The following is a 13,560-nucleotide window of genomic DNA, read 5'->3' on the forward strand; positions in this document are numbered from 1 at the left end:
AAATGTTTTACAAATTAGACTGTACGTTACTGTAAGTCCCACCTGTGGTTATGTGGGCAGTTGCCCGTGCTGTGCAGAGTATAGCCTAAATAACTGTAAATTGTTGTCATAACATTTATACCATGGATATTATCATAAATAAAGGCTTGTAAGTCCCACAGCATGGCAAGTGGGCATTTGCATGTTGTTTTCAGCACCATTTTCTGCGTATTCGCCGGGACCTTTGCCCATCTCGTTATCCCTGCATCATATGACCTTTGCGTTCCGGCATTTTATGATTTACAAATTAATCACTGCTGTAGAGTATTGCAAAACACAAATTTGTTCTGATGTTGTCATGTGTCTTTTCCTTGAAGTTTTAAAGGCTTTGGCCACCCCTGGTCTTATTTGTTATTCTGATTTGACTCTGTCGCGTGGGATTACATGCTACTTGTAAACTGTGTAATCCTTGCTAATCTGGGATTCAGTTTCACTCTGAACTGTAAACCTGAAAACTCCGGATGACTGGGAAAAGAATATGGAGATAAAACAGGTCTGCGTAAGGATGAGATTTCTCGAATGATTGAAGGATGTATTTGCTCTTTTTTCTTCACATCCTACTGGATTGTTTCTTGGTAGTCCACTCCTGCCCTTCCTTATGTGCCTGCTCTTATGGGACAACGGGAACAGCAGACCTCAGGTTGAGTGAGAGTTTCCATTTCCGTATGTGACTATTTTAGTTTATTAAGTCAAGTTCAAGTTAATTTTGGGTCACTTCCTTTTCAGTTTTAGGGTATTTAGGGTTCACTTTCTGATGATTTTGGGTCACATTCTGTTGATTTTAGGGCATTTCTGAGTCACTTTCTATTTATTGGTCACTTCCAGTTGATTTTGTGGTACTGTATTTTGATTTCAGGTCACTTTATATTGATCTATGTCACTTTTGGTTAGTTTATCAGTTTTAGGGTACTCAGGGGTCACTTCCTGATGATTTTGGGTCACCTTTTGATTTTAGGGCATTTCTGGTCACTTGCTGTTTATTGGTCTGTTGACTTTGCGGCAATTGATTTCACTTCACTTTCTATGGATTAGTGTCATTTCTTATTGCTATAGGTTATTTTGTGATGATTTTAAGGAATTATGGCGGGTCACTTCTTGTAAAATTTGGGGCAATTAGTGGATGTATTTTTTTGTCAAAAATAAGGAACACCAATGGAGAGTATTTTTTGTTTGTTTGTAGGCCGAGTTGAAAATCAATAGGAGTGAATGGAAACTTTTTGATGTAAGCATTGAACATGTTGGAAATGAATGAGGAATTATTATTATTTTTTTTTTAATTGGGGGCAAAATTTTAGTAATAACTTATGATAACCTTTGTGAAAATTGATTATATGAATGTTTTGATGTGTGAATTTGACGAAAACTGTTGGACAAGTAAAACTTATTTAAATTACAAATGTTTTGTTTCAAATTTTATGACCAACAGAAACTGGATGATTTGTGCAAATTGATTTTGTAAATGTTTTGATCTGTGAATTTGACAAAAACTGTAGGACAAGTAGCATTTTGGAAAGAATTTTTTTTTTTTTTTTTACAAATTTTGTATTTGGGGAGCTTTGCTTTGCATCTATGTACTGTATATCAGGGGGGCTCACAATTTTTTGTTCCAAGATCTGCTTTTCAAGGAGACAATCTCCTATGACCTATCTTTATTATTTATTTATTTATTATTAGTTTTTGGGTGGGGGTGGGGGTTGCTTAGAAAACCTCAGCAGCAATGTATGTTGTGAGTTACTAGCTTGTTAGCTTTGCTGCACTTAGAGCCGTTGTTTGAGCATGCACAGTGACCTAAGTGTGGGTAAAAAAAAATAAAAAATCAGACATCATTTAACCGGGATCCCTAAGTATCAATAAAGTGATTGGATAGATATTAGGTATACTACAGTATATGTCTAATTTTTCATTCAATACAATTGAACTTTGTTTCTATAGCATCTGCAAAGTTCAGCATCAATATTTCTCAACAAAACATGACTAACCCTTATGGTCTCAAGCTTTTGTTTTTGGAGCTGCTTACAAAGCTCAGCAGCATTATTGCATAAGAGAACATAATTAAGCCTTTTTTTGGTCGGAAAAAAAAAAAATCATATTTTGATGCCACGATCGACTAGTAGATCGCAATTGACATAAAGAGTCCCCCTCTTGTACTGGTATGTCATTCTAGAGTGAACTTATGGTTTTATCAATGTCAATTCTAACAAGACTGTGTTTAAACACCAGGTTGGTGCAATGCAGTGACCCTAGAATATCAGCTGTTCCTATCAATGTCCCTGCTGACACAGTTAAACTTCGCCTTGAGAAGACCCTGATCACCAGGGTTCCCAGAGCAGCCTTCTTCAACCTGACAGAGTTGCTGTTCTTGTGGCTTACTTACAACTCCATCGCGTCCGTCCACCCCAGCAGTTTTGTGAACCTGAGAGCCCTAAGAGAACTGCGTCTAGATGGAAATTACCTAACCGCCTTTCCATGGGAGGGTCTCAGGGACATGCCTCGCCTTCAGACACTTGGTCTACACAACAACCGACTATCCAGCCTTCCGTCTCACGCTGCACTCTTTCTCCCCAACATAACCTATCTTGACCTATCCAGTAACAGGTTTGGCCAGATGCGAATAAACTTCACCAACTGGTTCTATTCAGTAGAACTTCTATGCTTAACTTTTCTCCTCTTCTAGGTTAACTGCATTATCGGCAGAATTGTTGGACCTTTGGTTCCCGCTTTTGGGTCAACAGGAGAGATCAGTACAAAGAAGAATTCTGGGTATGAATTTACAGACACTCAGTTGCCCATTAAGTTTAATTCCTGCTGGTAGGTTTTTATACAGTGCTGCTAAAATGTCAGTCACTGCTGGGTGGAACTGGAAGCCAAATTTTCCGAGTACTTCATAGAGAAATGTCCATCTCACCGAATCAAATGCCTTTTCAGCTTCTAGGCTTAAAATCAACAGCTCTTCTTTTTGTTCTATTACCTGTTTTATCACGTGTAATATCTTCCTAATGATGTCTTGTGTTTGTCTTTGCCTTATGAAGCCTGTTTGGTCCCTATGTATCAGGTCTTTTAAAATTGATTTTAATCTATTGGAGATTATGGAGGTGAATAATTTGTAATCTACAGTTAGGAGGCTAATCGGTCGTGCCACGTTCGAGGCTAGCTTTTCCCTCTTTTGTTATTATTGCATCTTTCCAAGAGGGTGGGGTTGTTTTCCTTTCTAAAACCCAATTATATGTTTTCAATAATGGTGGGATTAATTGTTCCTGCATTGCTTTATACCAGTCTGAACTGAAACCATCTGCCCCTGGTGATTTAGCTGTCTTTAGTTTCCCGATCGCTAAACTTTTTCATCTTTTGTTATTTTTGGGCCTGCCTGTTAACATACCGGGCACGTTGTCAGTTAGTTGTTTTAGGCGTCATGTAACATTAGCATACCGCACACTTATTCAGCCTGTTGTTCTCTATTCTATTTTTTATTTCAGATTGCCCCTCAAGATGACATGTCTGTTCCTGGTGTTGGATTTTATCATATAAATTTCCCCCCAAAATGCTAAATACTCCACTGCGACACTATGTTTTTCCCCTTCATTGTGCATTTTTTGGCTTGTGCGATTAAAAAAATACAGTACATTAAACTGATTTTTTAACAGATTATTTTATCAATGTCAAATCATCTTTAATATACTCAGTGGCTGCCATTGACGGCACTAGACATCCAATCCATTTGAAGTGGGAGGGTGGCAGTGAATGAACGTTAGTTAAATCATGGTAAAAGTATCCTAACATTATTCTCAGGTCTCCATGACAACCCATGGTTGTGTGACTGCCAGATCTCATTGATGGTATCGTTGTCCATGTCCCTGGGAAGTCCTGTCGTCCTCATGGACCAGCTGCTTACATGCAGAAGATCTATCGGTCAGCTCGGGATGGTGCTAACCAAAGCTGAGTTCCCCCAATGTATGAGACCTTCAGTCCAGCCTGCAGCCACCAGAATTATGTCTCTACTGGGCAGCAATGTTATTCTTCGCTGCGATGCCACAGGCTACCCAACCCCGACGTTGACGTGGGTCAAAACGTCAAACTACGCAGGTAAGGATGGAATTGTTCCCAGTTTTCCAGAGGGAAAATTGTTTGTTTGATAGTTTATGACCTTTGACCTCTCACCTACCTTAGGTTGTTGTCGTCAGGACGTCGCCGGCCAGGATGAAGATCTCCCCAGGAATTTGGAAAGTTGTAAGATGTATTTAATTGTTTCAATCATAAGCCTCAACTCATTGGCAGCCATTGACCGCGCTAGATGTCCAGTTCATTTTGACGGGGAGGGGCAAAAGAACGAACAAATGAATAAATCCCAGTCAAATGAATTGGACGTCTAGTGCCGTCAATCGTGCTGAAAGATGAGCTTTCACAGCCAGTCTTCCCATTCTGAATGAATTGGTCTATTGTTGTCAATGGCAGGGAATGAGTTGAATATTTGTAACCTGATTAACCCCTAAACCAATTGAAAAAGACTATTAGGGAAATACATAAGTACATGAAAATAATAGTTTCAAAAATTATATGTATAAAATTAAATTTAAAATTATAATTTTAAATTTGGAAATCCTAAAGTAAAAAATAAAAAAAGGTTTTAAAAAAAAAAAAAAAAGGAGGGGAGCTGGGTGTACTGTAAAAATGGATTAAAAGCAAAAACATTAAATAAACAATGTATAAAAGTTGATAAAATCAGAGAAAATAACTTGAAAAAGAAATTATTTTATATAGAAATAAAAAAATAATAATTTAAAGGAAACATTGAAACACCTTTACAAAATATTTTGGGGAAAATATAAAAAATATTTCAGTTTCATATTTTGTTATTTATAAAATGAAAACAATAGTATATCGTTTTTTTTATTTTCTGTGTTGTATTTTTTATTTTTTAGCTGTATTTTCAAACTTAATTTTCTACATTTAGTAATTTTTTTCTTTCAATATTCTTTTTTTTTTTTTTTTTTTTTTTTTTTTTTTTTTTTTAAATATACTTAATGTATTTTTCCAATGGCTGTGAATGCCGGCGCTGGATTTCCAATCTTTTTGAACCAGGAGGGATGGCATTGAAAGAACAAACGGGCTGTTAATACTCATGTTTCAGCGCCATTCCATTTAGACTCCCAGTCAAAATGGATTGGACGTCTAGCGCCATCAATGGCAGCCAATGAGTTAACACATTGCTGAAAGTGACATACCTGGTACTATTCTAGCCTTGCAGGGATCTCCCCGAGTTGGCGTTCGCTGGTCACTCATCAGCCTGGATGACTTAGCTTTCAAGGATGCTGGTGAATATCGCTGCCAAGCTCGTAACATGGCAGGAATATCTGAAGCTCCCGTTAAACTAACAGTAGTAGGAGTAACGCAGCTCTCTCGACGGCCAAAGAAGAAATCCCAGAAGATTCCACTCAAATCATCGTCTGACAACAAAAAATCCAACAGGACAACTTTGTCCCTTCCCCCGCTGAAGAACTACATATCCCGAAACGTGACGCCATCTACTCAAAAGACCACGCAAACATTTCCTGCTACTGTGTCCAAATTAGTTTCAATTTACAAAAGCAGCAAAACAAACTTAAAAGGTCCAAAGATCCTTTCAAAAAATACCATGATTAAGACCATTCTAGAGAAATCAGACAATTTAACCAGTTCAATATCCAACGCAAAAGTATGATACCAGATAATTGGTAAACATTAGAATGGAATTTTCATTGCCTGCCTAATTAAATAAGACTTACGATGAAAAATGACTTTTATTGTGTATACCCATCCATGAATTCTTACAGAAGATGTAATCAGAGTTTGTACTTTGGCAATTACATTTTCATTTGACATTTGTATATAAAGGTATATATTTTTTCATACTTTTGTCACGGTAACTCAGTGTGCGAATGGTTAAACTTCCTTCCTGTTATTGTGCCCAAAGTTTTTTCCATCTACATACTGACTTTGGCGGCCAATATGGACATTTTTAAGAGGGTCCACAAGGGACTGTTTTATTTGAGGAAGCTGAGGACTTTTTACATTAAATACTCCCTCATGAAAATGTTTTGTCATTTGTTGCCTCTATCGTGTAGTGTATACCATAGAAACCATACTGTACCATACTCAATTATGAAACAACACACCATACCATGCCATGCCGATTCTATACTACCATTTTGTACCATATAATCTATACTATACTATGCTTTACTATACCATACTATACGATACGATACCCCATACTGTACCATATCCAATACAATACACCATACCATACCACACTTTACGATACCATATTGATTCTACATGATACTAGACAAATCATACCATACATTACTTAACCATACCACACTATATTGATTCTACACTATACCAGACAAACCATTCCATACAGTACTCAACCATACCACACTAAACTACAATATATTACACTATACTGTACTATACTATACTATACTATACTATACTATACTATACTATACTATACTATACTATACTATACTATACTATACTACACCATACCCCGTACTGTACTGTACTGTACTATTCTATACCACACATTATCATACTACACTATACTATACTATACCATACCCAATACAACATACCATACCATACTACACTTTACGATACCATATTGATTCTACACTATACTAGACAAACCTTACCAAATATTACTCAACCATACCACACTATATTGACTCTACACTATACCAGACAAACCATTCCATACAGTACTTAAGCATACACACTAAACTACAATATATTACACTATACGATACGATACTATACTATACTATACTATACTATACTATACTATACTATACTATACTATACTATACTATACCATACCCCGCACTGTACTGCACTGTACTATACCACATATTATCATACTACACTATAATATACTGAACTATAAACATACATCCCAAACTATACCATACTGCATTACTTTGAAATATTAATTCTATACTGTACCATATAATTTATACTATACTATACTATAACTATACTATACTATACTATACTATACTTAAGCCTGTCGCAATATGCAATAATTCCATTTATCGCGCGATATATAAAAATGAAGGCGGTAATTTTTCCGCTGCGATTTATTGCCTCACGTGCACGTGTGTGCGCGCGTGCGGCAGACGTGCTGTTAAAAGTTCGTTACCAACTGCGCAAAATGCATCTCCGTTCCAGGTCCGGCAAAAACTAGCGCCAGAGCCAATCCTTCCCATTATATCCTATTGTTCAACGTATACCGGCCGCGTCAGTGCTCCGGAGTGACTGTGGACCATCTATGGCGCGCCGGTGTTGTTGACGTGTGTGCGCTCCCGTCAGGAATGACATTTCACGCGGGGCGGCTATTTTTCGGCACAACGCTGGATATTTACAACGAAGTCCGCCAAAACATTGTTACCGACTTGGCTGCTACGAATAACCTCACTTTGACAACGAACAGCTGAATGAAATTAAGAGCGCTGTGCTTCAAACTCGTCCTGTTTATGAAAGCCGTCATATGCTTGCGCGCACGCACTAGATATCATGAAATGGCAAACTAGATGTGCTACGTCCCAAGCCATTGGCTACGTGAGCCCAGAGTGATTATGGGACATGTAGTCCATATACTACATCGATGAATTCTAAACTGTCATTTGTCACATGAGGTTAAGAAGGCCAAATCAATCCATACCAGTCACTATAGATAATGTTGCAAATATTGTTAATTCAGAACGTGACACAGATGGATTCGGACCATAAATAGGATGTCTTGCTCATGTAGTAAACCTAGCTGCTAAGAGAGCTGTAGCAATCAACGGTGTGCCCTGCCTCACTTACAAACAGTAAAGATTGTTCTCAGCACTTTTATCCAATTTTTTTTCATATCAGTAAGAAGTAAGCATGTAAATATTATGCACTAAAATGCATGTTTATATGATGGCAATTTAATTTTTGCTCGTTAGCAAAAAAAAAAAAAAAAAAAAAAAAAAAAAAAGAGAAACAAAAAATACAATTGTTATTTTTTTTTACAGAGCATTAAATGTATTGAATCGGCTCGAAAATCGTGTCCCCCGTATCAAAATTCGTACCAAACCATGACTTAACTGTATCGTTGCATTCCTATGGAACACCATTGCAGAAGCTATGACGGGAAATGTTTTCATTTTCCTAAATGCTTAAGTTTTTAAGTGCAATTTTTTTTTTTTAAACACATTTTATTTATTCTGTGTTTCTGTGCGGTATCAATATTGTTGTTTTTTACTTAAGAGGCAGGGTCTATTGTTTTTAGTTGTGATTTCTTAAAAAGTATGTTTGAATCTAAGAGTAAATATTTATCGTGTTTAAATGGGTGTACTTGATCTATTAATATATACTGTATTCGCACTGTGTTATTGTAAATTGGTAAAAAAAAATTGGGGGGGCGCAATAATATCGCATATCGCAATAATTTATGAGAATAATTATCGCACACTAAAATTTGTTATCGCGACAGGCCTAACTATACTATACTATACTATACTATACTATACTATACTATACTATACTATACTATACTATACCAAACATTATAATATGACACTATACTATACTGTACTATAAACATACTGTACATCCCATACTATACCATACTACATTACTTTGCTATATTAATTCTATACTGTACCATATAATTTATACTATACTGTACTGTACTGTACTATACTATACTGTACTATATGCCAGGCTGTGGTGACGAGGCGGACTCAGCTGCGGAGGTTCAGGCAAAAACTTTTTTTTGAAAACAGAAGTTCTTCCGCTGACCTGCGGGGATGAGAAAACTACAAACAAAAAGCGCTCCAACGGAGGAATGAGTCAGGATGACTAGAATTAAAAAATGTTCAAACACAATGCACTCCAAAAGGGAGGAAAGGTAAAAACATAAAATGCTCCAAAAGGAGGAAAAACTCAGGATTACTATGATCAAAATTTACAAACACAAAGCGCTCCAAATGGAGGATAATATACAGGAATCAGGATTACTATGAAAGCTTTGACAAGAGGCTGACGTGAGTAACCAGTGTAGAAAGACACTTCTGCACAAGACAGGGGAAACGAGGGCATTATATACACACAAGGTAATGGAGAACAGGTGGAAACAATAGGTCTTTAGGTGACAAGAGGAAGGGCCAGTATGCGACTATGAATAGGGTGAAGCCCTCAAAATAAAACAGGAGGCGACGTGGCATGACACTATACCAGGGGTCCCCAAACTTTTTCCTGTGAGGGCCAGATAACTTTTCCCTTCTCTGGTGAGGGGCCGGGGTCAGTTTGTAACAGAAAAAGAGTGACGATTGCAGGAGAGCCTAAATGTAAAAATTTATTGTTTTTCAGAAAGCCACAATCAAATACCCTTTCTGGATTCTTCACGGAACAAAAGTAAATAAAATAAAAAAAAATAATATAATATAATATAATATAATATAATTAGGGCTGTCAAACGATTAAAATTTTTAATCGAGTTAATTATAGCTTAAAAATTAATTAATCGTAATTAATCGCAATTAATCGCAATTCAAACCATCTATAAAATATGCCATATTTTTCTGTAAATTACTATTGGAATGGAAAGATAAGACAAGATGGATATATACATTCAACATACGGTACATAAGGACTGTATTTGTTTATTATAACAATAAATCAACAAGATGGCATTAACATTATTAACATTCTGTTAAAGTGATCCATGGATAGAAAGACTTGTAGTTCTTAAAAGATGAATATTAGTACAAGTTATAGAAATGTTATATTAAAACGCCTCTTAATGTTTTCGTTTTAATAAAATTTGTAAAATTTTCAATCAAAAAATAAACTCGTAGCCCTATTCTGTCCTCAATGTGTGTGAGTACACAAATTGACAGATAGCGAACATAAGTTCCAAAAAGAAATCAGACGGTGTGGCAAAGTTGCATGGGCTTTACTGAAATCATCTCTTTTTGACAGGAGCACGTTTCTTGTATTTTTGTAAAACTGAAAATAACAAGGCAATGTGTCAATAACTTGCATAAATCACAAAATAACATAAAATGTACACACACGTGTCCATTTGAGCAGTAGCACTAGCCAATTAGCTCACAAGCATCTAACAATGTAACTGCATTTCACCATATATGTGAACAAATTCAAATACACATCATCAATAACTATCTAATGCTCATGAATATAAACAAAGGAGGAATATAACTCACAAGCGATGCATGTATTAGACACAAACAGTGTGATGGGGCTATGAGAACTGCCACTGAATACTGGATGCGGACGTTAGCTGGTCTGAATAGCACTGTCTATTAGTGTTGTATCGGTCGCGAACGATTCGTTCTTTTTGAACGAATTGTTTGGGTGAACGAGACCGAACTAATCACCATCTGCACTGATTCGTTCTATGAAGTTGGTGGCGCTTGCTCGCTGCGTGGGAGGGCGTTGAGCAAGCGGCAGCGTCTCCTGACATCGCACACGACCAATCAGACGCCAGCTTCATCGCGGGCAGGGGAGGGAGTGGAAACAGAATCAAGGCGTCTGTCACTCATTTCCATGTGTGGCCAATAAGCAGCCAGCGTGCAGGCAGGGGGGAAAGACTGAGTTTTGTCACTTCCCGTTCAGTGATTCGGTCCTCCGGTTCCTGACCTAGCTTGCTGCTAACTTGACTTTCCAGTAATGACTATGCGGTGTATGAGTCATAAAATGAAAGGAAATGACTTTGTCACATATTTGTTAACATGGAGCCTATCAAATGCTGCTCAAACAGACAAAAACACCACACAAATCTAGCGAGCATGGTTTAGTGTTCTACTTTTCTCAACAGACTCGGGACTGTACCTATGACTATATACTATCAAATTTACAGTAATTTAAAACATGCGTAGCTACGAGGCAAGCAAAAGCTGAGCTGCGGTCGCGTGACGGCAGTGAAGCGGGCAGAGAACTGTCACTATATGGAGGCTTCATGGCAGCGATATTTACCTCATATGTGCACAGAAAAAAAAAGAATATTTAGTATGATCACCATAATACTGATTTGCAATGAAACTGTATATACATGTCAATTTTTTCCGAGTGTTTTATTTTTTTTTTCGTGTCAGAGGGTGTTGGTTGGTTTGACAAATTATGTCAATCCGTCCATCATGTACTACTCAAGCGCCCAAAAACAAAGCGCGCGGACACGGGAGATGTCGCAATATGTCTACATTTTTCTTAACAGACTAATGAGAGTAGAAAGGCGACATCATAAAGAGCAAACAATTATTTCTCGTCAGCATTTGACGATCTGAGATGCGGGGACGACAGGAGAGCTGACCGGATTATTTTATTTATTAATACCAGTGCAAAAATTCAATACGATCATCTTAATAATAAAAAACAAAAATAGAGCGAGAGGTAAATATGATGTGTTGGTCGTTCCATATTTAGAAATTAAACTTTCGATTTATTTTTATTTTCGTGACAGCAAGCATGCCGCGTTGGCTGGTAGCAGCACTGCAGCAGCATTGTATATGTGAGCAAGATCATGCTAAAGAAAGTCCGTGCGCCCCCGATCCCAAACCCCCACTTCCCCCTCAAAAAGAAAATGTTTAACCGTGTCCTAAATCGAAATGCAAGCACGAGCCAAGACTTTGAGCCCATAGAACTAGGACAGACGACGCGGAAGTTCTCCCTCGCTTTTGCAGCAGCGGGAGGGAGACGAGGCTGTCTGTGAAAGCAGAATGATATCGCCTGTCACTCATTTCTGAAACTACGACGAGTGGTCAATGTGCAAGAGAGGGAGGGACCAAGCAATGTCACTTCCCGTTCAGTTATACTGCGAAGCGGTCTTTGGTGATTCGTTCGGCAACGTCACTACCCGTTCACTAACCAAACGATTCATTTGGGCGGGGAGGGAGATGAGGGGGGCGAACGATTCGTTGAACGATTCGTTTGAACGATTCGTTTGAACGAATCTTTTTACTGAACGAACCGGAATGGATTCGTTCACTCAAGTGAACGACAGATCCCGTCACTACTGTCTATTAGTGTGAGTTTGCGTCGACATATAATCACGTCAGAAAAGCGCGCCGAAACCCAAATAATCAGCTGCACTGAATCGCCAGCAGAGGGCGACATTACGCCACATAACATATGCAAGTCACACCCAAGCGCCAGCAGAGGGCGGAAAAACTCCATAAAACACAATTAACAAGTTGGCCTTTCACTGTACTGACATTTAAATCTGTCTGAGCTGGCCTAGTGCGTTAATTGCGTCAAATATTTTAACGTGATTAATTAAAAAAATTAATTAACGCCCGTTAATGCGATAATTTTGACAGCCCTAAATATAATATAATATAATATAATATAATATAATATAATATAATATAATATAATATAATATAATATAATATAATATAATAACACTATTAATTAAATAGATAATAACCAAATAACCCTCTCTAAGTTCTTCACAGAAAAAGGAAATAAATAACACTATTGAGAAAGAGAAAAAAAAAACATTCAAAATGCTTTCTGGTATTGTTTAGGGGGCCGGACCAAATGTGGAGGTGGGCCGGATATGGCCCGCAGGCCGTAGTTTGGGGACCCCTGCACTATACTATACTATACTATACTATACTATACTATACTATACTATACTATACTATACTATACTGTACTATAAACATACATCCCATACTATACCATACTACATTACTTTGCTATATTAATTCTATACTGTACCGTATAATTTATACTATACTATACTATACTATACTATACTATACTATACTATACTATACTATACTATACTATACTATACTATACTATACTATACTATACTATACTATACTATTCATTCATTCATTCACTTTCCATGCCGCTTATTCCTCACGAGGGTCGCGGAGGTGCTGGAGCCTATCCCAGCTAACTTCGGGCAGTAGGCAGGGGACACCCTGAATTGGTTGCCAGCCAATTGCAGGGCACAAGGAGACACACAACCATTCACGCACACACTCACACCTATGGACAATTTAGAGTGTTCAATCAGCCTACCATGCATGTTTTTGGGATGTGGGAGGAAACCGGAGTTCCCGGAGGAAACCCACGCAGGCACGGGGAGAACATGCAAACTCCACACAGGAAGGCCGAAGCCCGGGATTGAACCCTTGATCTCAGAACTGTGAGGCAGACGTGCTAACCACTCAGCCACTATACTATACTATACTATACTATACTATACTATACTATACTATACTATACTATACTATACTATACTATACTATACTATTCGACACAACGTGAGGATGAGCGGTACAGATAATGAATGAATGAATAAAGATTGGTGGCCATCCTCACCACTGTGTTGCCTTCAGAGGGAAGGTCCAAAAAATATGAAGACTATAGTACAAATAATAGGTAAAAATGACAAAGTAAATGATTTTTACAACCAAGATCCTCATGCTGTAAGTTAACCACCAGTAATGTAAGCTCCCCCCATATTTAAAT

At 37.6% G+C, this 13,560-nt stretch overlaps 1 protein-coding gene across 1 annotated transcript; it reads left to right on the forward strand.

Moving 5' to 3' along the window:
* Positions 1-493: 493 nt before the first annotated feature.
* lrit3b (leucine-rich repeat, immunoglobulin-like and transmembrane domains 3b) lies at positions 494-6,245 on the forward strand. Its single transcript, XM_057859802.1, has 6 exons — positions 494-679; positions 2,260-2,634; positions 2,714-2,799; positions 3,826-4,119; positions 4,204-4,263; positions 5,274-6,245. Exons 1-6 carry the CDS (start codon positions 570-572, stop codon positions 5,732-5,734), a joined length of 1,386 nt encoding a protein of 461 aa, XP_057715785.1. The 5' UTR covers positions 494-569; the 3' UTR covers positions 5,735-6,245.
* The last annotated feature ends 7,315 nt before the right edge of the window (positions 6,246-13,560 follow it).

Source organism: Corythoichthys intestinalis, chromosome 15 (assembly GCF_030265065.1).
Source record: "Corythoichthys intestinalis isolate RoL2023-P3 chromosome 15, ASM3026506v1, whole genome shotgun sequence".
In the NCBI taxonomy this organism is placed as follows: Eukaryota; Metazoa; Chordata; class Actinopteri; order Syngnathiformes; family Syngnathidae; genus Corythoichthys; species Corythoichthys intestinalis.

What these genes read in the sequence shown, in the direction of transcription:
- lrit3b (XM_057859802.1), top strand. Translation starts at nt 570, where the DNA reads ATGTATTTGCTCTTTTTTCTTCACATCCTACTGGATTGTTTCTTGGTA. An exon ending in CTTGACCTATCCAGTAACAG is followed by an intron (nt 2,635 to 2,713) that starts GTTTGGCCAGAT and finishes CTCCTCTTCTAG; the next exon opens with GTTAACTGCATTATCGGCAG. An exon ending in CAAAACGTCAAACTACGCAG is followed by an intron (nt 4,120 to 4,203) that starts GTAAGGATGGAA and finishes CACCTACCTTAG; the next exon opens with GTTGTTGTCGTCAGGACGTC.